This window comes from Miscanthus floridulus, chromosome 11 (genome assembly GCF_019320115.1).
Source record: "Miscanthus floridulus cultivar M001 chromosome 11, ASM1932011v1, whole genome shotgun sequence".
Taxonomy (NCBI): Eukaryota; Viridiplantae; Streptophyta; class Magnoliopsida; order Poales; family Poaceae; genus Miscanthus; species Miscanthus floridulus.
In genome coordinates, this window is record NC_089590.1 from 65,478,216 (window position 1) to 65,505,593 (window position 27,378).

Sequence of the window (27,378 nt, forward strand, 5' to 3'; positions counted from 1 at the left end):
CACCGGCGCGGATGAGGAACCTCGGAAGGGTCTCCCGACGATCCTGCTCCACCTCTTGAATCCAGGCCTTTTTGTCCTCTACACCGTCATGGACGCTCGAGGATTTGGTGCCCTCCAAGGGCAGTACCGAAGAAGAGATGCGCCGGAGCAGTGGCGATGACCGATGGAAGCGGAAGGCGAACTGGTGGGATGCGATTTTCGGGGAAGCGCGAGATTGACTGGTAAGTTTGCATTCCGCTTCTCGCCGCAAACGTCTCTCTTCCACCTCCGTTTCCATACGTGAATATGATGGCTGTTCCTGTTTAAGACTCGGCCCCAAAAGGCCAAAACGCCCAATTATTCCTTCAGAAGTCTGAACTTATCAGATTCGACCAGACCTACAGACCTGGCTTATAGCAAAGAAGAAGTCTTGCCTCACAGAATCACATGATTTGTCAACTGTGCAGTACTAACACCAAGCAGTTTGCAATCTTGCATTCTTGATCCACTAGAGATATTCTGGACCAAGAAAATTAAATTCTAGATATAGCAACCAGACAATTGCAGCACTAAGAAAATCAGGCGACTTCTCTAATTGTTCTTCATTAGTCATTACTAAAAAGTTATGACCACTGCCCAATGAGACTCCACAAATTTACAGAATTATTCAACCACTCAACTATGAAAGAAAGAAAAATTCTATTCTACTATCAGACTAGCACCCACTAGTTCCCAAGGAAAGAGTCCACTTTGGCATTAACAGACCTTGACAAAAACTTCATGCAAATGGGAGGTTTCACATTTGCAAGAGAAAGAATAGCCTCGGGTAGTGCCCAGAGCCCGTCGCCACACATGAAGCCTGATGCAACTGCTGGTCCGAATGAGTCTGCTTCAGCTTTATTCTTCCTTTCCCAGATGAAGAGTATCATACAGCCCAAGAACATATCAATAGTGAAGAAGGCTCCAACATAGAAAGGAATGGCTACTGCCATGGGGATGGGGATGAACTTCGCTACCTTCTTCGGCACCAGGTCCTTGATCAAATTGACACTGAAGGAGATCGCAAAGAAGATGTAGCATAATGTGAAGCAATGCTTTGGAAGGGTCAATCCATCAACGCCCATGATAGCCATGTTACGGTACATATATGTGTAAGGTGCTGGGTAAGCGCCATCGCTTGCTCCAACATCAAATGACTTGTAAAACAGCCAGAAGACGCAGGGGGCAATAACACAGCCCATGGCAGTGCCTATCACTTGGCTTATGAACATGGACCTTGGTGAGGCCAGTGTCAGGTACCCAGTCTTGAAGTCTTGCATTAGATCAGCAGCTGTTCCCACAATGCTCATCATCACACCACATGCAGCCAGTCCGACAAGCACACCACTATGTGAAGCACCTGCCCACGCACCGAAGCTAAAGATTGCAAGTTTACCATAGGCACTTGCGAAGGACCAATTTGTTAGGCCACATCCATAGGCATTGCAGAAGGCCAGTGCAGGTGCAACGATGTACGCAGCTAAAATATGGTACCATTTGAGCTGTGGGATTATGAGAGGGAGACAACCAATTGTTATAGCTGCCAGAACGACATAGCCTCCCAATGCAACTGTCTTGGGAATTTGATCCTTCATGAATACCTCGAGACGACGCTTGTCGTCGAACGACTCAGTTTCAGTGGTATTAGCAGGGGTGCCATCGTTGGACACAGGAAGCGTGTTTGTATTTCTATTCCTGTACCTTGATATGAAGGCTTCTATTATGCGATAAAGTACCTTCAATATGTTGTACAGGCCATCCCCAAGAATTACTGCTATGGTTATAAACACCTGCAGTGTTATGTTCTCAGTTCTGGGTAATAATACATTGGTTGCAGAAAGCTAAAGTTTGCATGCTAGTAGGACTAAATTATAGCTTACTCTGTAACCCTGCAGTCCATGTAGGCTGCTATCTGGAAGAGTCTTGGGGTACCAACTTCCTTTCTTTGTGCGGATCAATGGCCACATTATTCCCCAGGAGATGATGCCTCCAAGAAGAAGAGACACATTTACAATATAGGGGCAGATCATTCCAACACCAATATAAGTAGGTGAGAAATCAAAAAAGAACCTGCAAAATGATAAATTTTTAGGTACTTAAGAACAATAGGACTATAACTAATCACACAGGAGAGCATGATTATAAAATCGAGAATAGCCAGCAGACACTTCCTAAGACAAATAGAGTAGTTAGTGCATCTGAATATTGTACTCATTAGAGCATGTATGCATGACTACGTTGTAATCAACTAATCACTTAATAAATACTCCTAAGTAAGTTTGGAGCTTTTTTTTTCCGAATTAGAGTCCAGGACACATCCATACTGACCTGTTTTTATAAGCTTCGAGGCCGAGTGTTGGGAAAGAGCCAAATCCGCAGTGATCCCCAGCTGTGTAGAACCACTGGAAGAATGCCCAAAGGAAACTAAGGAAGAAGTACTTGCCTAACGTCCTAACCTGTTTCCTGAAATAGAATATGATCTTATCAATAACAATGCTTGATTTTTAATAATGATGTCAGGTTACAAGAGTTAATGTCGCCTACTTTGCGCGTTCAGTACCCTGCGGTGCATGGAATCCATTGAGGAGGTAAGCAGTAGCAGTTCCACTTGGGTAAGTCAGTTTGTAATCCACAATCATAACCTGAAAACGTGTACTCCAGTTGATAATCATGGAACCTTTTTGCAGAATATCCCTGAAGAATACAGTGGGAAAGTGAAACATCTACCTTTCTCAGAGGAACCAGAGCAAAAAGACCAACAAAGCTGACGAGAAACATAAACCCTATCATCCATCCGAGGTGGGGATCCTTGATATCCTGAGGATCATTGGCCTCTGTCTTCTGAGCAATAGTTCCACTCATACCATACAGATAACTGCTAAACCCACCTGTTAAATTATAATTATTCAGTGGCAACTCTATGATATGATTATATTGTTTCTTGTCTTACCACGCTGAAAGTATAAAAAATATAAATTGTAGGAATTGTCATGCAATGTCAAATCTAAATGTATTCACACTGTCGGTAATAGCATCCATAATATTCTTCTAGGATTATATCCCAAAATAAAGCATGGCCCATGATCCAGTGAACAATGCCTAGCCCAGTCAGAATTAATTTCTTCAATACCCCCATGTTTATCTATATTTCAAGCGACTTTCTTCGATTTGTTGTGGGATTGGATGATGGAAATACCAGCAACCAACAAGCATGCATTGTCCTTATAAAAAAACAAAAAAAAACATGCATTGTGTTGCTGTAGCGTGGCCTACCTGAGTTGTACAGAGTCAGCAATCATTTTGGGTGCAAGCATAGGTGACACAGGATTGACAACAGGGGAATTGGATGCGGTGAACTGGGTTTTCTAAGTGTTGAAGGATCCATCACAGATCTTGATGCAAGTGAATGGTGTTGATTGACTTGTGGTCGATGGGCGGGGGGGGGGGGGGGGGGCGGGGGGGGGAGAGAGCTACATGAAGTCATGAACCTCAGTGGACTGTGAGGGCCCGCTGATTAGTGTTGGAACAACTGACATGTCACACAATCTGTAGTTTGATTGTAATTGATCGTATGGTTGAAATCTACTTTTTGCCAAAGTATTTATAGATGGTACCAATAATGTGTGAAGATCCTCGTTCACCAGGGACTGAATTTCCACTTGTTGCAAAAAAAAAAAGCCATTTGGTGACACAATAGATACAACAGGTTGTGAATGCCATTGCACTAGCACAGATCTAATGTAGATTTAATCTGGAAGCCAAAAATAACTAGAGCCGGGTGATTCTTCGATCTAGGAATGAAATCTGACGAGCAAGTTCCCTCAAAAAAAAAATGACGAGCAAATGAGCGCAGGCTCGCAGGTTTGGGCTTTATTTTACCAGTGAAGGTGATGCCGTAGGCGGAGACGACGCAGGTCTGGATCATGGTGTTCTCCTGGCGCGTGAATGGCTGCTTGAGCAAGCCCATGCACCCGATGGCCCTGGTCCAGGTGCGGAGGAGGAAGTAGCTGAGGAGGCTGGCGCAGACGTTGAGCGACGGGTTGATGCCCGTGGTGAGGTCGATCTTCATGAGGATGACGTTGAACACGACGGAGAGGAGGGCCCCGACCACGAAGGCGCGCACCGTCAGCTGCTCCCGCCACGACGGCACGGGCTGGTCCGCGAACGCCTGCTCCACCGACGGCGGGGCCAACTCCTTACTGGCGGCGGCGGCGGCAGCACTGCCGATCCTGTCGTCGGCTTCGCCTGCGACGCCAGCGGCAGCTCCGGTGCCGTGGCGACGGCGGATCAGGTTGTCGTGGCCTAGTTCCATGGCCTCGGCGTCGTCGTGTACGGCTGAGCCGCCGGACGCGCTGCCGGTGGCGGTGCCTGCTGGAGCCATGGGGTGTGGTGTGGTGTCAGTCTGTGCGTGACTCGTTTGATGCTTTGGGAGTAGAGAGCGATATGAGGAGCCGCTTGTTTGCTACTGATGATACGGCTTAGAATCTCTCTCTTTTTAGATAATGGAAGGCAGTTAGAATCTGGATCTAACTGTTAGTTCTGTTACCGCCATTTTAGGGACTGACAGTAACCAATGACACTTGTCAACAACAAATGCACCAAGCGAAGCATGCTTCCTTCTCGGTATCTGTTCAACGGTGCGGGAGTAAGTAGTGCTGCTCCTCAAATTCTTAGCATGGGATGCAGCACGCAACATCAACATGCATGTGCTGATGTGCACGAAAAAAAAGAAGAGCGGTACAGTCAATTCATAATAGATCCCGACTTGCTCCCTCGGTTCAGAAATGTAGTTCGTTTTCCCAAGTCAAGTTTATTTTGCTTTGAGTAAATTTATAGATTATACACATCAACATCTATAACATCAAATAGTGTGTTTATTTGGTATTGTAGGTGTTAATGTATTTTTATATAAACTTTTGGTTAAAAGTTAGAGAAATTTGACGTATTGACAATTGATAAAACTAAAATGACCTCATTTTGGAATGGATGAAGTAGCCTTTTGCTCTTGCCGCATAAAGATGGATTGTCCAACGGCAGAAGATGGATTGTCCAACGGCAGAAAGATGGATAGGAGTAGATGGTGGTGAAACGGAATAGGAGTAGATGGTGGCAGAAAGATGGAAAGGCAACGGATATGGTTTGGACTTGTGTCCAACGGCAGAAAGATGGATAGGAGTAGATGGTGGCGTGAAACGGAATACGAGTAGATGGCCGGCAGAAAGATGGGATAGGAGTAGATGGTGGTGAACGTGTGCAGCTAGCGTGTGCTCTTGCGGTGGTAGTGAACGTGGGTTTTGGTTTGTGCCTCCACAATCTGTCCGTGCTCATTCTTATTCAGTTGGGCAAGAGCCACCTAAGTCTCGGCCCCAGAACATAAGTTGATTTGTTATTACAAAGCCTAAATTCTACTCCCCTCCATTCATTTCAACTTTATTGAGAGTCAAAGCATCTCATGTTTAACTAAAATTATAGAGAGAATTACAAAGATTTATGACATCAAATAGGTATACTATGAAAATATAATTAATAAAAAATGAAAAATATAATAATACTTATTTAGTATCATAAATGTTATTATTTTATTATATAAAATTTGGTCAAAACTTAAGATACTTTGACTTAAAAAAAGTTAGAATAACTTATGATTTGGGATGGAGAGAGTATTAGATAATCTGGACCGCAACAAATTATTTTGATAGATGTCAACCAGAAAATTACAGTACTAGGCAAATCAGGAAAAAAAATGTCCAATTGTGCTTGAATACTAAAACGAAATATGACCACTGCCCAACTAGACCAATATAAATTTACATGACTAATTATTTAACCACTTCCATCTTATCTTACAAAAGAAAGAGAATTCTACTCCAATCAAACTCTCACCCGTCTAGTTCCCAAGGAAGGTGTCCACTTTGGCATTCACAGACCTCAACAAAAACTTCATGCAAATAGGAGGGTTCACATTGGCTAGAGAAAGAACAGCCTGGGGCAGTGCCCAGAGCCCATCACCACACATCAAGCCTGACGCAACAGCTGGTGCGAACGAGTCTGCTTCAGCTTTGTTCTTCCATTCCCAAAAGTAGAGTATCACACTGCCCAAGAACATGTCAATAGCGAAGTACGGTCCAAGGTAGAAAGGAATTGCTGCTGCCATGGGGATGGGGATGAACTTGGCAACTTTCTGTGGCACCAGATCCTTGATCAAATTGATGGCGAAGGAAATAGCAAAGAAAATGTAGCATAGAGTGAGGCAGTTCTTTGGAAGCAAGGACAGTCCATCCACGCCAAGGATTGACATATTGCGGTACATGATGGCGTAAGGTGCTGGATAAGCACCGCCACTCGCACCAATATCGAAGGACTTGTAAAACAACCAGAAGACACATGGTGCAGTAACACACCCAATGGCAGTGCCTATCACCTGGCTAATGAACATCGACCTTGGCGAGGCTAGAGTCAGGTACCCAGTCTTGAAGTCTTGCATCAGATCAGAAGCTGTTCCCACAATGCTCATCATGACACCGCATGCAGCTAATCCAACAAGCACTCCGCCATGTGAAGCCCCGGCCCATGCACCAATGACAAAGATTGCAAGCTTGCCATAGGTGCTGGCGAGGGACCAATCTGTTAGGCCGCATCCATAGGCATTGCAGAAGGCTAGTATAGGTGCAAAGATGTATGCCACCAAAATGTGGTACCACTTGATCTGGGGGATGACGAGAGGGAGACAGCCGATCGTTATAGCTGCCAGACAGACATAACCACCCAATGCAACTGACTTGGGAATCTGATCCTTAACGAATAGCTCAATGCGACGCTTGTCGTCAAATGACTCAGTTTCAGTTGTGGCAGGAGGGGCCCCATTGTCGGACACGGGAAGTGTGTTTGCATGTTTCTTCCAATACATTGATATGAATGCTCCTATTGTGTGACTGAATACTCTCAAGAAGTTGTACAGGCCATCCCCAAGAATTACGGCTATGGTTATAAACACCTGCAATTATACGTCATCAGTTCTTAGTAGCTGTGAAACCGCAAAATTCTGAATTCTTGTATGACCCATTGTAATTTATTTATTTTTTGAATGAAATCACCAACTGTAATTCACCTTGTAACCATTAAGTCCGTGTAGACTGCTATCAGGAAGAGATTCGGGGTACCAACTTCCTTTCTTTGTGCTGATAAGTGGCCACATCACTCCCCACGAAATGATGCTTCCAAGAAGAAGAGACACATTTACGATATATGGGCATATCATTCCAACACCAACATAAGTAGCTGAGAAATCAAAATAGAACCTGTAAAACAGCAAATATTTTTTTATAAGTAGTTAAAGACAATGGAATTATAACAAATCATATATGAGATCATAATATCATAAAAATAACAATAACCAGCAGACAACTCCTAAGTTAGAGAGATTAAATAAAGACTGCATGCATTAGTCCATGACTGCATGGTAATATAATAAAAGAGTGTGGAGCTACTCTCTCAAAATTTAGCATTGTTGGAATCTGAGACCGGGATGTAGTGGTACTGACTTGTTTTTGTAAGCTTCAAGGCCGAGTGATGGGAAGGAGGCGAATCCACAATCATCCCCAGCTGTGTAGAACCACTGGAAGAAGGCCCAAAGGAAACTGAGTGAGAAGTACTTGCCCAAGGTTCGAACTTGCTTCCTGTAATAGATTACATTATTATCAATAAACACATGTTGATTTTCAATAATGACAGGCTAGCAGAGTTCATGTTGCCTACTTTGCACGTTCGGCACCCTGGGGTGTGTGGAATCCGTTGATGAGGTAAGCGGTTGCAGTTCCACTAGGGTAGGTCAGTTTGTAATCGACAATCATAACCTGAAAGCATTTACTTCAGTTGACATAACCATAGAAAGGTTGTTTTAACATGCTGTTATCCCTCAAGAATCAGTGTAAAAAGAAGCATCTACCTTTCTCAGAGGAACCAGAACGAAAAGTCCAACAAAACTGACGAGGAACATAAACCCTATCATCCATCCGAGGTGAGGATCCTTGATATTCTGGGCATCATTGGCCTCTGTTGCTTGCTCAGCAATGCTTCGACTCATACCAAATAGGTAACTGCCAAACCCACCTGTTCAATTGGAATTTTGTGATGAATAAAGGCTAAAATTTTATATTGTTTTATTTGATATTTCACAATGCGAAAGGTAACAAGAAAATCTGTAGCAATCATCATGCAATGTAAAAGCTAAAAGAATTCACAGTCTTGCCCAAAGTCGGAATTTTTAATCTCTGAAAGATCAACCATGTATACTTCAGATCCCCATGTTTATCGATATTTGAAATATGTTTCGTAAAAAGTCAGTATATTTTTTTCCTATATATAAAAGCGAGTTGTGAATACTATTGTGCATAGATCTAATCTGTAGACTCAATCCCAGAACAGAAAACAAAAAGAGCCGCGCTTTTCCACTGGTGATGCACCGAAACTTGTTGATCTAACAAAATTGACGAGGAAGAGAACGCAGAGAAACAACCTAATTAGTAATGACGAAAGCACTCTGGGGTTTGGGGGTTTTACCACTAAAGGCGAGGCCATAGGCGGAGACGACGCAGGTCTGGATGACGGTGTTCTCCTGCCGCGTAAAGGGCTGCTTCAGCAAGCCCATGCTCTCGATTGCTTTCGTCCAGAGGCGGACGAGGAAGAAGCCGAGAAGGCTGGCGGAGACGTTGAGCGAGGGGATGACGCCGGTGGTGAGATTCAGCTTCATTACGATGACGCTGAACAAGATGGCGAGGATGAACCCCACCACGAAGGCGCGCACCGTCAGCTGCTCCCGCCACGACGGCACGGGCTTGTCCGCGAACGCCTGCTCCACCGAGGCCACCACCACCTCCTCGGCATTGCCGCCCCCGTCGGCGTCGGCTTCGGCGTCCGCGCCCGCAAGCCCGCCGGCGTAGCGTCGCCGCAGCAGGCTGGCGCCTGACTCCAAGGCGTCGGCTCCCGCGTGGGCGGCAGGGCCGCCGGAAGCGCTGGCGGCGGCGGTGCCAGTCGCCATGGTGGTTGTCTAATGGTTCGTGATGGCTCGGTTGATGCTCGGTAATCGGCGTATTTATTGGAAGGCAGGTGGAATCCAGTTGCGTCACGATCAGGCTCCGGGATTCTGGTGGGCACTGGGCTGGCGCTGGTAGCAGCCCTCTGATCGGAATTGCACGGCCCAGATGTTCTTTCGCTTGGAGGAGGGTAATTCGAGTCAAAACGTTTTGGTTTACCATTGCAGATATCGACGATATATGACGAGATACAGTTGTGAAATTGAAATTTGAACCCAGGTAACATACAGCTGTTGAGTGTTGGTACCATAATGCTGACGCGTATACGACTAGTGTACTTACTCATGTACAGCAAAAGCAGATCGTGACGAAACAACATTTACCCGTCCCGGTACATTTTACAGCATGGTGCATCAACACAATGTACACTTGTGATTCATGACAGATCGTAATTTTCACAGCTTAATTTCCGAGGAAGCCGTCCACTTGGGCGTTCACCGACCTGGACAGGAACTTCATGCAGATCGGCGGCTTCACCTTGGCGAGCGCAAGAATGGACTGCGGCAGGGTCCAGATGCCATCGCCACAGATCAGCCCTGACGCAACCGCAGGTCCGAAGGCGTCGGCTTTGGCCCTGTTGATCATCTGCCACGCGAAGAGGATGACGGTGCCGACGAACATGTCGACGGCGAAGTAGGACCCGATGTAGAACGGGATTGCCATGGCCATCGGCAGCGGGATGAACTTGGCGACCTTCTTCGGCACCAGGTCCTTGATCAGGTTCACGACGATGGCCACCGCGAAGAAGATGTAGCAGAGGGTGAGGCAGTTCTTGGGGAGCGACGAGAAGCCGTCCACGCCGAGGATGGCCATATTCCGGTACACGATGGCGTACGGCGCCGGGTACTCGCTGCCGCTGATGCCGATGTCGGTGAAGGCCTTGTAGAAGAGCCAGAAGACGCAGGGCGCGATGACGCAGCCCATCGCCGTGCCGATCACCTGGCTGATGAACATCGACCTGGGCGACGCCAGCGTCAGGTACCCGGTCTTGAAGTCCTGCATCAGGTCGGCGGCCGTCGACACGATGCTCATCATCACGCCGCAGGCGGCCAGCCCCACGAGGACGCCGCCGTTGGACGCGCCAGCCCACGCGCCGAAGATGAAGATGGCGAGCTTGCCGTAGGTGGACGCGAGGGACCAGTCGGTGAGGCCAGTCCCGTAGGCGTTGCAGAAGGCCAGCACAGGTGCAAATACGTATGCGACCAGGATGTAGTACCACTTGAGCTGCGGGAAGACCTGAGGAAGAGTGCCGATTGAGATGGCAGCGACAGCCACGTACCCTCCATAGGCAACTGATCTGGGGATCTGATCTTTCAGGAACAGCCCCGTGCGGCGTTCGTCATCAAACGAAACAGCTTCAGTGATGGGGCTGCCATTGTTTGAAACCGGAAGTGTGCTGTTTTTCTTCATCATTGATATAAAAGCAGCGGTAGTGCGAATGAGCACCTTCACAAAGTTGTACAGGCCATCTCCAAGAATTATAGCAATGGATATAAAAACCTGCACTAGTCAGGAATTTCCAGATTAGCAGCTTGGATGATTATAACAGGTGTTAAAACTAAAGATGGATGATTGTATGGATCTTTACCCTGTAACCTTGCAGTCCATGAAGACTGCTTTCTAAGAGACTGGCAGAGTACCAACTCCCCTTCTTGTTGCGAATGAGAGGCCACATTATTCCCCAGGAAAGTATGCCTCCCAGTAGAACAGACACGTTCACAATGTGCGGGCATATCATCCCAACTCCAACATAGGTAGGAGAGAAATCGAAGTAAAACCTGAACACGAAATTAGAAGTTCAGTATGGAAGCCGTTTCATCAGTGTCCTAAACTGGTACATTCAGAATGCTATAAGCTACCGTCAGATAATTATTTGCGCCAAGCAATAGTGAATGCTATTTTTCTGAACCAGGATAGTTCAATGCTCTGACCTGTTCTTATAAGCTTGAAGGCCTAATGTAGGGAAGTTCTGAAATCCACAATTATCTCCACCAGTGTAGAACCACTGGAAAAAGCCCCAAAGGAAGCTATACAAGAAGAATTTTCCAAGAGTTTTTACTTGTTTCCTGAAAAATACAATATATGCATTCAGTAACATTGCTTTACGCCTAGTGCCACAGATAATAATAACTAAAAACAGCAAGGAAAACAGCACCAAGACAATATACTTTGCAAGCTTGGCACCCTCTGGCGTGTGGAAACCATTGATGAGATAAGCAGTTGCTGTGCCGCTAGGATATGTAAGCTTGTAGTCAACAATCATAACCTGTACCGATGATTTCAGTTGATGATTAGTTGGTATATGCTATATAGTGATGCTACAAGAGTATTAGGCACAGAAGCGGTTGAAATGTTTACCTTTCTTAGAGGCACAAGAGCAAATAAGCCAATAAAACTGGCAAGGAAGAGAAACCCTATCATCCATCCGATGTGAGGATTTTTGACATTTTGAGGATTGTCAGCCTCTGTTGCTTGCTTGGCGATGGTTTCGCTCATGCCAAACAAGTATGTGCCAAATCCACCTATCAGTCAGAATGGATTAGTACACAATTTAGCACATTTCTTTTCACATAAAGACGAGGATAGGAGAAAGTGACACTGCTCCTGCCTCCATTTATAAATATATAAAAGGGAGAAAAGAAGAAAAGGAGAACATCAGCGTCCCCCTTGGAACAAGCAAGATTGCATTTGTTACTTGGATTTTTTTTTATAACAACAAAAGATTTGTCATGGTCTTAATAGAAAGAAGAAAAACCCAATATAACCAAGCAAAAAAAAAAGGGAACAACTAAGTACAAACACCCTATCAACAACCACAATTCTCTCAGGAGTGGTGCAGCGAAATTCATTTAAGGAGTTACAGCACAGCACTTTTTGACAGGAAATTAATTGTGGAACTACAAAACATACTCTATTAAATATGTCCTGAAACATGCTAATTAAGAGGAAAGCAACACGACGGTCAATTGTAGTTAGCCTTACTTCTACTAAGTTGACAACGTCACATCCCTGGGACATCATTAGAAGTAGGTATCATGGTATGGTACTACCTCTGTCCTAAACAAATCGGACTTCTAGAATTGTTCTAAGTGTATCTAAGTTTTATGAGCATAGTTTGGCCCAATTTATAGAAAAGAATGCAAATATTTAGGACAAAAAAATTAGTATATCTAGATACACCATGATATATTTTTATAACGTATGTCATAGATGATATTATTTCCAAAAAAGCTGGTCAAACTTATAAACTTAGAGTCTAACCATTATGGATGGTCGTCTATTTCAGCTCGAGGTTGTCTGAATTCAGACGTGTTTCGAGTTGCATCTTGGCTTGCGTGTACCATCTTGATAGTGTTAGGCTGCATTTAGTTTGCGAAATAAAAATTTTTGAATGCCACATCGGATGTTTCGGGGGATGTCGGAAGGGGTTTTCGGATACTAATAAAAAAAACTAATTACATAGCTCGCCTGGAAACTGCGAGACGAATTTATTAAGCCTAACTAATCCATCAGTAGCTCATGTTAGTACTGTAGCACTTATGGCTAATCATGGACTAATTAGTCTTAAAACATTCGTCTCGTGATTTCCAACAAACTGTGCAATTAGTTTTTTTTTGTCTATATTTAATACTCCATGCATGTGCCGCAAGATTCGATGTGATAGTTTGGGGTGAAAATTTTTTTTGGAACTAAACCAGGCCTTATATGATCACCAACATACTAAAAAAACATTTTTTTTGGTAACTGAATGCAAGATTTTCCTATCGAAGTTGACTCCGATACTAAATTGTTAGTAGCTGTGTTCGTGACTTCATGCTTCCCTACTCTACTCGTATACTAGGATATACAAAGAAATCCCACTGCAAACCCTTGACAAAAAAATAGTAATTATTTCGAGTACAGTATCGCAAAATCAGTGTACCACCAAATATTAATTATCTCGAAAGTTCAAAATAAATATTAATTATCTCGAGCACAGTAGTCCACTGCACATACTATTAACTTGAGCTGCTCTGCATCGCAAGAAGAAGAAGAAGAGGTAGCATGCATACCGCTGAAGGAGATGTCATAGGCGGCGACGACGCAGGTCTGGATGACGGTGTTCTCCTGGCGCGTGAAGGGCTGCCTGAGGAGGCCGACCCTCTCGATGGCGGCGGTCCAGAGGCGGACGAAGAAGAAGCCGAGGAGCCCCGCGGAGACGTTGAGCGAGGGGATGATCCCCGTGGTGAGTCCCAGCTTCATCACGATGATGCTGAACATGACGGCCAGGAAGAAGCTCACCACGAAGGCGCGCACCGTAAGCTGCTCCCGCCACGACGGCACCGCCTGCTCCGCGAACGCGCGCTCCACCGACAGCGCCGCGTTCCCCTCCCCCTCGCCGGTCAGCAGCTGGGACTGGGAGGAGGCCACCCCGACCTCCTCCTCGCCGCCGCCGTTCTTGGCAGCGTTGTGGCGGTGCCGGAGAGTGCTGGCCTCCTCCACCGCCTCCTCTCCTCCGCCGCCGCCGGCTGCGGTGGTTTGCGGCGCCATCTCTGGTTGGCCGGCGCACTGTTCAGAGTTCTGGCCTCTATAGGCAGGCTGTGTGGACTGACTGGTGTGGTGCGCGGCCTTTGAGGTGGTGCCAGTATTTATCGTGGATGACGTTTGGAGCGTGCGTGCGGGAGAGGGGCCCACGCATCTGACCGTTCGTTTCGAATCGGAGGGCTGAGAGGGCGTTCTGGCGTCGGGAGTGCGAGACAGGCTGGCGCTTGGTTGGGTTTCTTGACTAAATTTTAGTCCATGTCACCTCGAATGTTCGGATGCTATTTAGAAGAACTAAATATGAGTTAATTATAAAACTAATTACACAGATGAAGACTAATTTACGAGATGAATTTATTAAGCCTAATTAATCCGCCATTAGCACATATTTACTGTAGCACAACATTGTCAAATCATGGACTAATTAGGCTTAAAAAATTCGTCTCGCAAATTAGCCACAATCTGTGCAATTAGTTATTTTTTTCGTCTATATTTAATACTTCATGCATGTGTCCAAACATCCGATGGGACAGGGACTAAAATTTTCCTGTAGGAACCAAACACCCCCTAACCACCAGCGTTTGGTTTTGTTTTTTACGAAAACGATTGGATATTGATATTTGTATATAGGAGTAGCGTTCATTGTTTTTTTTTCTCTCTTGATTGATTGATGGGGTGGTATTCTAGAGGTATACTTCGATTATTTTCGTCGGTTTGTTCGATGTTGTTCGATGTCGACTTCTATGGAGTCTCAATGTTTGATCGTAATGCGCTGCGCGCTGCTGGTTGGACGTTTGAGACTTGGAAATTCAAGTGATCATGGTTAAGATTTCTATGAGATGGCATTCTAGATGCAGTTGGTTGGATGTTTTGTGTCAATTTCCATGGAGTCTGAATGTCTGATCGCTACGGCTGCCGACCTGCCGTTGGCGCTGCTGATTAGATGTTGGAGTGTTCAAGGGGCCATGTTGGCCCCGTTCGCTCGGCTTATTCAGTTTTTTTAGTTGGAATAGTATTTTTCTCTCACAACAATTCAATCGAAATAGTATTTTAGTTTGTTTTTTCAGCTAAGCAAACGGGGCCGTTAAGCCACAGCTAGCTTAGGGGGTGTTTGATTCTTTAGTCGCTCCTAAAATTCATGTCACATCGAATATTTGGATGCTAATTAGGAGGACTAAACATGAGCTAATTATAAAACTAATTACAAGATGGAGGCTAATTAACGAGACGAATCTATTAAGCCTAATTAATCCACCATTAACACATGTTTACTGTAGCATCATATTGTCAAATTATGGACTAATTAGGCTTAATAGATTCGTCTCGCAAATTAGTCTCCATCTATGTAATTGATTTTGTATTTAATCTATATTTAATACTCCTTATCAATATCTAAACATTCATTGTGACAGAAATTTTATGAGCTCCTAAAGAACCAAACATGGCCTTACTTTGAGTTCTTATTCTAAGGAGAACTCCTCCTGTCCTCCTACTCGTAGACTAGCTATACATGAACATGAAAGAGAAACAAGACAGATTATTCTCTTGTACTACGATACTATAACTATCATCAATTTTGTTAGGGTTTCAGTCGATTGTAATGTTTCCGTTAGTTGTATAAAAAAGCTTCTACGTCGCTCTTTTGCCGTCCATAGCTTTTTTATCAGTCCTGTTACCTTTTTTTGGTGTGTCGAGGGCTTCTTTAGCTCTTATTAGCAAATATGTTCTTGTGTTGTACATAACTTGGTATGACTTAGAATCAGACTCCACACTATCATTGAATGCTAGTTATTCTAAATCGTATGAGAAAATAAAAAGAATCGGAAAGAATTTCTAGTGCTTGTTAAAGATTATTTGGTAGAAAATAAATGACTTAAACAAGCGGAAAGAAAAGAACTTAAAAAAAGGATTCAAGATTAATCATCAAGTTAAGTCCATCACTTGGTTCAATCATTCAAGATATTTCAAGTGAGTGTTAGAATGGTTCTTTAGAGAGAGAGGTCATTTCTCCCTAGTGTAGGGGCGTGCCGCCTTTTGTAGGTAAACCAAGTGTGGTACTTGGAAGGCTAACATAGAAGTGATGATCTGAGGGACATTTGAGATGCTTAGTTGAAGCAATCAAAAGAGTTAATCAAGAAAAGCAAGCAACACCTAAAAGAGAGCTAGTCATGATATCTCAAGTGGTATTCTCACATTGATGCTCTCACACAAGCAAAAATGAAATGAAGAAGCAAGCCAACCACAACAAGAAAGTGCACTTGATCATATTAGTGAGTCTCAATTTATATGGGTGAATAATGGACTCTATCTATGATGATTGGTCTTCACCAAGCTATAAATTTGATTTCACATTGCTATTGGAGTAATGATTTAGAATCTATGTGAATATCCTCTACTCCAAGATAGCAAAGGTATCATTGTAATGTGCATGATCATTTCATCCATTACTAGTATGCGGTTAGTGCATATAGTACATATTTTGTAGGATCATGCATGACAAATGAAAGTTTAAAATTCATAGCCTACCACTATTGCTTGAATGTTTAGTTGGTCTAGTGGTAAGTATATGATTTTTGTATGAGCTAGTGAACCCAAGTACTTGATTTAATTTGGATTACTAACAAGTGATAAGTACAACATTGGCAAGATAACCCTTGTAAAATGTATGAAAAAGCTTGTCATTGGTTCAAACTGGACTTAGAAGCTTAGGCAAATCAATTTAGTTTAAGTCAACATTAGAAGCTCATGATAGTGACAAGAGTACAAGAACAAGACAACAATGCAAATGGATATCTAGTTTGATTATTTCTAGTGATATCTAGACTCAGACGAGAAAAATTCACAAGTGGTGTCTAGATCAACTTACAAGTGATATCCTACAAGTGGTACTCATGAAGATAGAAAAATATTCAAGAAATGGTTTTATTGATAAATCAATCATACACGTGGTATCACATCTCTACATGTGGTATAAATCATACAAGATGATGGTTTCATAAGTGATCCTCAACTTTAAGTGATCATCAAGTGAAGAATGCTTTCCTCATCTACAAGAGCTCAAGATTAGTGAATGACCCATGTTTGGACATAGGGGGAGATGCCCCACCAATTGGTATCAAGGTCAAAAGATCCTACAAGTGGTGTCATTCCAACATGTATGGTGGTGTCCATAAAAAATGAAGATTCAAGTGTCAACCATCTACCCTAAGTGCAACCCTTTGTATCAAAAGAGGCATACCTTTTATGGAAATTGATGACAATGGGGGAGAGATTAGTACAAAGATATCATGGGAAGTTGGATTTGGACATGGACATGGACAAAGAGGGAGCAACATGAAGAATAGAGAAGGATCAAAATTCTTGAACAAGAAAAGCACATAAGTAGGGGGAGCAAGCTCATGAACTTTGATTGGTTGTATTTGATATGTGCATATTCATGTGCTTGCTTGCATTGCATAAGTTTTTAAATTTGATATGCATGCTTGTGTGGTGGATGCTAGTTGTAGAACTTGAATGATGACTGTTGATGTTTGACCACCGATAGCCTGCCACAGGGATTCCCGGGGCAGTATGTTTGGGCTTCAGCGTATGCAGAACTCGACGGTTAACGCAAGAGACAGTCGATTTATCCTGGTTCGGGCCCTCGATTGTAGATCGAGTAATAGCCCTATGTCTAGTCGGCATTAGCCTTTGCGTTGGATTGATTGTAAAGTGTTGCGTTGTACAATTGTTGCCTTGACCCCCGATCCAAGGAGCCCTACCCTCCTTTATATAGTCAGGAGGCCAGAGTCCTAGTCAGTTTACAATGAGAGTTCCTAGTAGGATTACAGGATAATACTACTACTAAGATTACAGAGAAAGAATCCTAGTCAGGCTAGTTCTTCTCCCTTCCTTGCGGAGTATCCCGTGGGTCCCGTACCGATAAGCCCCCAAGCACTTTATGGTTGAGTTCTGGAAGCCTCGTCTTGTTCCTTCAAGTCTTGTCGGACAGGAACAAGCGTCGTCCGAGTGCTTTCTTGAGCGAAACCATATAGCGCTTCGTGAGATCTTCGTGTGGTGTGTACCTTTTTGAAGAAAAAAGTACCCCCATTTGAATGTAGCCCCCGAGCCTCTTGCTGTTTGGCACAAGGAGCTTGAGGGTCTTTTCTTGAAATCTTCCTGATTCTTCGTTGAAAGGTTCCCCGGCTTCCTTGTTGAAAAGAGCTCTGATTTAGTTGTGTTTGGGTTCTTTTTGTCGGAAAGAGCTCGGATATAGCTATGTCCGGGTTCTTTTTTATCTTGTGGCCTTGAAGTCGTCTGTCTTGAAGAAGTGTTCTGAGTGACGTGTGCTTTTTTTGAAGAAAAAAGTACACTCACTGAGTGTAGCCCCCGAGCCTCTTGCTATTTGGAATAAAAAGTTGGAGGGTCTTGAATCTGAGTTGTTTGAAAGAACTGTGTACCTCTCTTTTTGTAGCCCCCAAGCATATATCCGGGTTGTTTTGTTTAGGAAGAACTCAGATGTAGAGTTTTGGCGTATTCTCTGGTAGTCTGCTGTTGTCAGATATAGTTGTATGGTGGTGGTTGAGTGTAAATGTCTTTTGTTCACGGGTTGTACTGTGTTGGTATATTCTTCCGAATATGCTCGTCTTCGAGTACTGTTCCCTCTAGCCCGATTCTTCCATTATTGAGCCCTATCTTTTCACTGTGTCCTTTGTTAGGCTTGGTTCGTTGGTACTCCTAGTCCATGTGCACCGCTCCTTTGATCTATAAATACCCTCCCGGAGTGCTTATTTTCATTTATTAAACATTCTGTTGAAACCTTCGTAGTCATAAACATGGTAGTTTGCGAAGTAGAGCAGCCCCCGGGCGTGTTTTGTAGTTCTTGTGTGTCTTGTCGTAGCTAGAGGAAGTCTTGTGATAGGGATTAGAGGCAGGCTAATCCCGCAGCAGCATTGTACCAGGATGTGCGTGGTGGTAGTTGGAGAAAGTCTTGTGATATGGGCTTCGTTCCTTCATCTGGCAGTTCTGGGTTGATCCTTGTCGCCTGTCCTAAGACTGTCCGGTGCAGATCAACACCATATCTAGCATCACATCGGTCTTGGGTAGATAGATGCCTGCCGGCCTTCTCTGCTCCATGTTGTCTCGCCGTGCTGCTAATTTCCGCCTTGGATGCACTGCGTCCATCCTTTGAAGAAAACAGTATAGCCGATGGCGGTTTGTCCTTTCGAGTAGCAATTTGGGACACGTAGTCGTTTCAGAGCCTAGCCATGTCTGGGTTCCTCTTTGCTACTTTGCTTTTCGTGGTACCAAGTTCGTTGGGTCTTGTAAGATTTGTAATCTTCTATTTTTGAAGTCGCTTATAATGGAAAGAATCTTGTTTTCTGAGTTGTCATTTATTTTTCTACTGTAGTCCTGGTTGTTCATGAGATTCCCGAGTTCTTTTCATAAGAACTGAGTTCTTATGTTCCTTGTGAAGTAGCCCTTCTTTTCTTCATGGTTGACGGGTTGTTTTTTGTAGTAATCTGATAACTCCATCGTAGTGCTGGATGGATAAGTCTAAAATCTACCCGTTGAATTGTATCGTTGTGTGGATTTGTGCCCTTCGTCATTTTAGCTGTGTTAGTAAATGGACCGTTGCATTCTCACATGGTGCTTTAACGGGCCTGGTGGGCCATTTTTATCTCTATAAAATCTATTTAAAGACCCTTCATCTTCTTTTTCTTTACTGCCCTTCTCTTGCCTTAAAACCCTAGCTTTCAGAAATCCGCCGTCGCCATTGCCGCCGCCATCTTAGTGCCGCCGTCCAAGCCTTCTCTTCCCCTAGTTCCTTCTTGCCTCCATTAGTACATGGGTAGGAAGAAAACTACGAGCAAGTCCCCGACGACCTTCGTGGATGAGGAGTTGTCTCTTTCCGTGATAAAAAACCAGGAGTTCATGGCCATAAGGGCTGCCTAGAAAGCTTGGCCGGCTCCGACAACAACTAAAGACCAGCTTCACGAGCTTGCCGGCAATGGTCTGATCCAGAGCAAGGCCATTGCTGAATGGAGAGTTCCAGGCGAGCATTGGGTCCCCGCTCCAGGTCCTGGTGAGATTATCCTTTTCGTCTCCTTTATCCATGCCGGTCTTTGCCTTCCTGCTTCCGCCTTCCTTCATCAATTTCTTGGTTATTTTGAGGTTAGTCTGAACCATCTAACTCCTAATGTCGTCCTCCATCTTTCTGTTTTCGTACAGCTTTGTGAAGCTTTTTTTAGAATTTCTCCTTCTCTTTCTCTTTTTCGTCACTTCTTTCGTTTGAAGCCTCAACCCCACCACGAAGACACCAATGTTCTTGGCGGCTGTGGGATTCAGTTTTGCCAGGGTCTTAAAAGCAAGTTCTTTGACTATGACCTGGTTGATTCTGTGAGGAATTGGTGTGCTGATTGGTTCTATGCCGCCAATTTGATTCCTTCTTTTGCCATACATTCTAGTTCTGGTCCCTCAGTTAATGACCGATGGGAAAAGAACTCCCTAACGCCAAATGAGCTCTAGGCGATCCAGCCGTTCCTTGAGCGGATAAGCACTCTAAAGCAGCAGGGCTTGACCGGCTTTGGTATTGTCTCAAGCTTTCTCCGTCGCCGTATTCAGCCTCTGAAGGAGTGAGAGAACCTTGGCTTCGAGTACTCTGGGGCTGAGGATCCTTCACGCATGGTCCCAGCCCTTGAGTTGACCGACGAGGAGGTACTCGAGCATCTCTAGAAGATGCTGAAAGGAGCAAGCATTGTCCCGCTCACTGTCTCCGAGTACTCTGCCAACAACCCGCCTCCAGCTGTAAGTCGTTTCTCTTCATGCGGATTCTTTTTTATTTCTTTTGCTGTATCCATTTTTCTTAATTTTCCTTGTCTTGTTGTTTTATTATTTTTGTAGGAATTGGGGCATGACTTTGTTGACCCTATTCCCCTTGATGTCCTCCCTGCCATGGTGAATACTAGGGAGAACCTTGCTGGGGCTTCTGTAACTAGTAAGTTCCCAATCACCATAGTTTTTCCTAGAGTTTCTTCTAGAGTTGTTGATATATATGAAGACTATCTTCCCCATCTAGTCCCTCGAGGTCCTCATAGTGTCTCGAAGAGGGGGCAAGCGGATGGTTCTTCATCTGGTTTATCTGCTTCTAAGAAGTCTCACTAGCCAAGTACTCATCCAGGTACTCTAGTTGTAGCTAGCATGCTCTTAGGTGAGCATATTAATACACTCTGTCCCTTTGTTTTTTTTGTTATTGTCTTGAATCGAGTTCTGTTGTTCTTTTTTCAGCTGGCGCTATCGTGGCCTTGGTCGAGACTGAGGAAGAAGAGGATGATGATGTGCCCCTTATGCGGCGGTGAGTTGTTTTCTTATTTCCCTACACTTGAAACCTTCTTTTTGTTTTGACTTTGGTCTTGATCTTTTTGTAGTAAACGGTCGTTGGGTATGAGCTCTTTCGAGCCTCCTGCACTAGGTTCTTCCATAGCTCCAGAGCTGAGTTCTTCCGTAGCTCTGGTACTGGCTATACCGCTCTTACCGCCTAGTGGCGGGGATGTTTTTGCTACCATGGTTCCTCCTGTGAGGTCTTCTTTTTGTTTTACAAAGACGAAGATAGCTGGGTGAGTGGATTCTGGTTTCGTCTCTTTGCTTCTGTTCTGCTTTTCTCTTGTTCTCATTGGCGAGTTCTCTTATCAACTTTCAGGCCTTCATCTTCTCTCGTCCCTCTGTCGACTTCTTCTCAGCCCTCTATTGTGCCACCAAGCACTGAGCCTCAGGACTCGTAGCGCACTGTTAGTGAAGTGGTTGTGGGGGCGATAAGGCCTTCTGGTGATGATGCTGCTGCTGTCTTGGTTGCTCTAGAGGTGACCGTGGCCATTACGGTGGACTCATCTAGGGAGGCAGCCGGGATTTGCCATGATGTGTCCTTGGCCTTGTCTTCTCCGCATCGGCCGTCTCCCTTCGCTCCTCTTTCTGCTGAAGATGTGGTTCATCAATTTGATGTCACTCATCGGTTGTCAGAGTTGACTGCTTCTTGGGGAGAGTTCACGACCTTTCCGACTTCTTTTGGAGAAAAACTCCAAGTAAGTTTTCTGAAGTTCTTTCTTTGGGTGTTCGTCTTTCTCCTGTTCTTATGCCTTTTTTCTCTCTTTCTTTTTGTTCAGTCCTTCTCTCGGGACCATACCGGCTTCTTCTTCTTGTTGAAAACTGAGAAGAAGTTGTCTTCTAAGTTGAGTGCCCAGAAGGCAGAGCTAGATCTCTGCCATGCCGAGATGGAGGCTGAGCGTCAAACGCATCAGAAGGAGGAACAAGGTCTTTGTGCCCGGGTTGTTGAGGCCAAGAAGCAGAGGGATGCCGCTATTCAGGAGGCCTCAAAGAATTCGGAGGCCATGAAGAACTTGGAGGTTGTGAAGAAGGAGTGCAACGATATTGCGGGTTCTTTTTGTGTCCTTCTACATTCAAACTCTCCTCTCTACTGACTTGTTGTTTGTTGCCTTGTCCAGCTCTCTGGGTCAAAAAGTAGAAGCTCTCAGAGGGCATTGATGAAATGAAGACTCTTGTTCATACAAGTCACAACAAGGCTGAGGAGGTAATTACTCATGCTGAGGAGGAACTTGCGCTTGCTAAGTTGATTAGGCGTGGAGCTGATAGAGATCTTGTGCAGGCCCAAAAAACTATTGAAGACTTGTCTGGTAAGTTGGCGATGGCTACTGAAAACTGGAAAGCTTTGTGGAAATCCTTTTGTTTAGTAGCCGACGTTCTCCGAACTCCAGCGGATGATGGGCAATCTTGGGCTCAGTTGATTCCTTGAATTCTGACTCATTTCCAGGAGTTCATGAAAAGGTGCGCCCAACTGTGTACCAAGAATGTCCTAGTCCAGGTCTGAGTTCTTGCTCCAGCGGCTCCTTTGTCCAAGATAGCAGAGGAAGCTGACAGTTAAGAATACATTGATGATGTTGAGAGGATGGAGCCTAAGGTTGAAGACTTAGCTAGTAGAATAGTAGATAATCTTAATATTGTTATCTCTTCTCCTGATGATGACGCTTGATGTATTTGACCTTTATTCCCATGCCTTGTAATATGACATTATACTTCTTTTTGAATGAAGATTTTTTTGATGCCTTCTTTGCCTGGATGCCTTGTTTATTCCTTGGGTGATTTGTCCAATTGGTCAGAGTTACTTGACTTGCCGAGTACTTTGTCTTGTAAATAATTCTACGTGCTATTTTGACAAACTTTCTTGATTTGTTGAGTACTTTTTTGTCCCATGTAAACAACTCGTTATATATATAGATCTTTGTGTTGACAGCCTTTCTTGATGTGTCGAGTGCATGTCTGACCTTCTTTTGTGCCATGTAAACAACTCGTTATATGTAGATCTTTGTGTTCTTGGGTATCTCCAGTGTAGCCCCCGAGCCTCTTGCTATTTGGAACAAGTAGCTAGAGGGTCTTGTCTTGAAATTGTTGTGGTCTATGCTCAGGCTTAGTTTCAGTCGTTTTGCTTTTTATTTTGGGTGTTAGCTTGTTAGCTACCCTCATCGGTGGGCTCAAGCATCTTTTTAGCTATTTTGCTTTGGCCGAGATGCTCAGGCGTATTTTCAGCCATTTTGCTTTTTATTTCGGGTGTTAGCTTGTTAGCTACCCTCATCGGCGGGATTAAGCGTCTTTTCAGCTATTTTGCTCTTGGTTGGGATGCTCAGGCGTCTTTTCAGCCATTTTGCTTTTTATTTCAGGTGTTAGCTTGTTAGCTACCCTCTCGGCGGGCTCAAGCATCTTTTCAGCTATTTTGCTCTCGGCCGGGATGCTTAGGCGTCTTTTCAGCCATTTTTCTTTTTATTTTGGGTGTTAGCTTGTTAGCTACCCTCATCGGCGGGCTCAAGCATCTTTTCAGCTATTTTGCTCTCGGCCGGGATGCTCAGGCGTCTTTTTAGCCATTTTGCATTTTATTTCGGGGGTTAGCTTGTTAGCTACCCTCATCGACAGACTCAAGCGTCTTTTTAGCTATTTTGCTCTCGGTTGGGATGCTCAGGCGTCTTTTCAGCCATTTTGCTTTTTATTTCGGGTTTTAGCTTGTTAGCTACCCTCATCGGCGGGCTTAAGCGTCTTTTCAGCTATTTTGCTCTCGGCCAGGATGCTCAGGCGTCTTTTTAGCCATTTTGCTTTTTAAGAAACAACTCGGGGAAAGTCATGATGCGACATATGTTTGTCAAGAAGGAATCATCTTTATTGATCATGAATATTGATATTTCACAATGATACATATGTTTTTGGTGAGCGCTATCTTTGTTGATCTCTTGTGTCTTGTATACATATTTTCCCTTGAGTTGTTTTCATGCGTAGAATCTTCATAGCTAACTGATGTGCCATGTATTGTTGACTTCTTTTCCGTCTTCTGTTATGAGCTTGTATGTGCCGGGTCTGATGACTTTTTTGATGATAAAAGGACCTTCCCATGGACTGAGTAGTTTGTGGCGTCCATCGGTTTTTTGTATTCTTCTTAGTACTAGGTCTTCGACTTGTAATGATCGAGACTGGGTATTCTTATTGTAGTGGTGCCTTAGTCCTTGAGGTATCTTGCTGATTGCAGGGTAGCGTTTATTCTAACTTCTTCTGTACTATCAAGTTCTAATCTTCTGGTGTGTTCTGCTTCTCTTTCATCATACTGTTCTATCCTTGGTGACGTCCAAATCAAGTCGGCAGGTAGTATGGATTCTGATCCGTAAACTAGGAAGAAAGGCGAGTATCTAGTGGCTCTGCTTATTTGAGTTCATAGCCCCTAAACTACTTTGGGTAATTCTTCAATCCATTTTAATCCATAGTCTACTAGCTATTCATATAGTCTTGGTTTTAGTCTGGCTAGTATGAGTCCGTTAGCCCTTTCTACCTATCCATTGGCTTCTGGATGTGTGACTGATGCATAATCTATGCTAAAGCCACAATCCTGTGCCCAACTTTTGAATTCTATAGCTGTGAAGGGAGAACCCAAGTCTGTGATGATTCGATTAGGCATGTCAAAGCGGTGTATAATGTCTTGCATGAACTCGACTACTTTGACTGTGCTGTATTTTGCGAGTGGTTTGTATTCGATCCACTTGGTGAACTTATCAATTGCCACGAAGATATACTCGAATCCGCCTTTTGCTTTCTTGAGAGGTCCTACTTGATCCAGCCCCCAGCAGGAGAAGGGCCAAGCAGGTGGTATGCAGATGAGGTTGTGGGCTGGCACATGAGCTTGTCTTGTGAACATCTAACAACTTTTGCATCTTCTGATGAGTTCTTCTGCGTCTTTTAAAGCGGTTAGCCAGTAGAAACCAGTGCAAAATGCTTTGCCGACTAGTGTTCTTGAAGCAGCATGATTTCCACAGCAACCTGAGTGTATTTTGTCTAGGATTTGTTTGCCTTCTTCAAATGAGACGCATTTTAGGAGTACTCCTGATGATGTGGCTCTTCTGTAGAGCTTGTCTCCTACTAGGATGTAATTCTTGCTTCTGCGGATAACTCGTGTGGCTTTCTGTTTTTTCGCTGGCAACTTATTCTCTTTCATGTAATCAATAAAAACCTGGGTCCATGAAGTGGTGATTACCAAGATCTGGTTGTCTTTGGCTGAGATTTCAAGGGTTATCTCACTGGGTTGTTTGATAGAGGGAGCTGATAGCTCCTCTATGAATACATCGGGTGGGACCTTCGCCCTGTCTGATCCAAGCTTGGCGAGGATGTCTGCCGCAATATTAGAATCCCACAGGACATGTAGAATTTCTAATCCTTGGAAATGTTTTTTGAGTTTTTGGATTTCAGCACAGTAAGCACCCATGTTTTCTTTGGTGCAATCCCAATCTTTGTTGACTTGGTTGATGACTACTGCCGAATTGCCGTATACGAGTAATCGCTTGATTCCGAGGGTAATTGCCACTCGTAGCCCATGGATGAGAGCTTCATATTCTGCTTCATTATTGGTAGCTTGCCATAATATCTGAAGGAATACTTGAGTTGTTTTCCATCCGAAGAAATTAGGAGGACGCCTGCACCGGCTCCGCCTAGCTTGAGTGATCCATCAAAGTACATCTTCCAATGATCAAGGATGGTGCTTGACACGGGTTGTTGAATTTCTGTCCATTCGGCAACAAAATCAGCAAGGGCTTGGGATTTAATTACTTTCCGTGGGGTGAAATAGATGTTGAGAGCACCGAGTTCAACTACCCAATTGGATATGCGCCCTGTTGCATCTTTGTTGTATAAGATGTCTCCTAGTGGGAAATCTGTCACCACAGTAATCTTGTGGCTTTCAAAATAGTGACGAAGCTTGCGTGAAGTGATCAGTAGGGCATATAGTAGTTTTTGCACATGTGGGTACCGGATTTTTTATTCTAGCAGTACTTCGCTGATGTAGTATACTGGGCATTGTACTTTATACACGCGCCCTTCTTCTTCTCTTTCCACTACTATTCTCGTGCTGACTACAGTAGAAGTTGCCGCAATGTATAGCATCATGTCTTCATCTTTCTTTAGAGGTGTTAGGACTGGTGAGGATGTGAGGTATGCCTTAAGTTTCTTGAAAGCTTCATTGGCTTCTTCTGTCCACTCGAACTTGTCTGTCTTCTTTAGCAATTTAAAGAAAGGTAACCCTTTTTCGCCGAGTCTTGAAATGAAATGATTGAGTGCCGCCATGCAGCCTGTTAGTTTTTGTACATCTTTGACGCTTCGAGGAGGGCCCATCTCTGTTATAGCTCGAATTTGCTTGGCGCTTGCTTCGACTCCGTGATGACTAACCAAGAATCCGAGTAGTTGTCCTGAAGGAACTCCGAATACACACTTGTTTGGGTTCAATTTTCACCTCTATCTTTTCAGATTCTTGAAGGTTTGTTTTAAGTCTTCAATCAGTGCATCCGGGTTCTTTGTTTTTTCAACCACGTCATCCACGTATGCTTCTACATTTTCACTGATCTGATCTCCAAGGCATATTTGGATAGCTTTTTGGTAAGTGGCTCCAGCATTCTTGAGTCCAAACGATATGGTCTTGTAGCAGTAGGCGCCGAACAGAGTGATAAAAGATGTCTTGCTTTGGTCCTGTTCTTTTAATGCGATCTGGTGATTTCTGGAATAGCAGTCCAGAAAGGATAATAGGGCAGATCCTGCTGTTGAATCAACTATCTGATCAATGCGTGGTAGCCCGAATAGATCTTTCGGGCAGTGTTTATTGAGATTTGTGTAGTTGACATACATACATCACTCGTCCGTATTCTTTTTCTATACTAGAACTAGGTTTGCTAGCCAATCTGGATGAAGGATTTCTCTGATGAATCTGACTACCATTAGTTTTGTAATTTCCTTTTTAATTGCTGCCTTCTTGTCGGGAGAGAATCGTTGTAGTCATTGTTTCACAGGCTTGGAGCCTTCATTGATATCAATTCTGTGCTCAGCCAACTCTCTTGGAACCCCTGGCATGTCGATCGGCTTCCAAGCGAAGATATCTTTGTTGTCCCGAAGAAAGTTGGTGAGCGTGAGTTCCTATTTTGCTGATAGGTGTGCACTAATGGTTGCCATTTTTGAGGGATCACCGGTGCCCAGGTCGATTTGCCTGACGTCGGCTTCTTTTGGTGGTGCTAGGATGCTTGGCTTTTTAGCCAGTATCTCTAGTTCTTCTTGACTTATTTCTACGGCAATAGTGGTTATTTCTTTTCTTCCATCGTTTGCTTGTGCTCTTACTGCAATTTGAATAGCCTAAACATCACAGTCAAATGCGCGCTTTAAATCACTCCAAAGAGAAAGAACACTG

At 44.1% G+C, this 27,378-nt stretch overlaps 3 protein-coding genes and 1 long non-coding RNA gene across 7 annotated transcripts; 1 reads left to right on the forward strand and 3 right to left on the reverse strand.

Annotated features, from left to right (window-relative positions):
* The first annotated feature begins 149 nt into the window (after nucleotides 1-149).
* Nucleotides 150-7,862, forward strand: LOC136491042 (uncharacterized). Of its 4 annotated transcripts, none has more exons than XR_010767934.1 (5): nucleotides 150-221; nucleotides 2,539-2,606; nucleotides 2,706-2,817; nucleotides 7,580-7,679; nucleotides 7,750-7,862. It is a non-coding gene; the product is annotated as an uncharacterized lncRNA (long non-coding RNA). The 4 variants fall into 4 exon arrangements; XR_010767936.1 differs by having other exon boundaries at nucleotides 183-221; nucleotides 2,539-2,630; XR_010767933.1 differs by lacking the exon at nucleotides 150-221 and adding an exon at nucleotides 2,349-2,453 and having other exon boundaries at nucleotides 2,539-2,630.
* Nucleotides 546-4,482, reverse strand: LOC136491037 (probable metal-nicotianamine transporter YSL11). The gene is made up of 6 exons (XM_066487243.1): nucleotides 3,898-4,482; nucleotides 2,746-2,906; nucleotides 2,563-2,660; nucleotides 2,347-2,481; nucleotides 1,899-2,088; nucleotides 546-1,808 (listed from the first exon to the last, which is right to left on the reverse strand). Exons 1-6 carry the CDS (start codon nucleotides 4,397-4,399, stop codon nucleotides 705-707), a joined length of 2,190 nt encoding a protein of 729 aa, XP_066343340.1. The 5' UTR covers nucleotides 4,400-4,482; the 3' UTR covers nucleotides 546-704.
* Nucleotides 5,687-9,190, reverse strand: LOC136491038 (probable metal-nicotianamine transporter YSL11). Its single transcript, XM_066487244.1, has 6 exons — nucleotides 8,578-9,190; nucleotides 7,964-8,127; nucleotides 7,774-7,871; nucleotides 7,560-7,694; nucleotides 7,127-7,316; nucleotides 5,687-7,012 (listed from the first exon to the last, which is right to left on the reverse strand). Exons 1-6 carry the CDS (start codon nucleotides 9,053-9,055, stop codon nucleotides 5,906-5,908), a joined length of 2,172 nt encoding a protein of 723 aa, XP_066343341.1. The 5' UTR covers nucleotides 9,056-9,190; the 3' UTR covers nucleotides 5,687-5,905.
* Nucleotides 9,191-9,291: 101 nt separating this feature from the next.
* LOC136491039 (probable metal-nicotianamine transporter YSL12) lies at nucleotides 9,292-13,697 on the reverse strand. Its single transcript, XM_066487245.1, has 6 exons — nucleotides 13,163-13,697; nucleotides 11,469-11,632; nucleotides 11,279-11,376; nucleotides 11,042-11,176; nucleotides 10,699-10,888; nucleotides 9,292-10,610 (listed from the first exon to the last, which is right to left on the reverse strand). The coding sequence occupies exons 1-6, from the start codon at nucleotides 13,638-13,640 to the stop codon at nucleotides 9,513-9,515; spliced, it is 2,163 nt and encodes a 720-aa protein (XP_066343342.1). The 5' UTR covers nucleotides 13,641-13,697; the 3' UTR covers nucleotides 9,292-9,512.
* Between the last annotated feature and the right edge of the window lie 13,681 nt (nucleotides 13,698-27,378).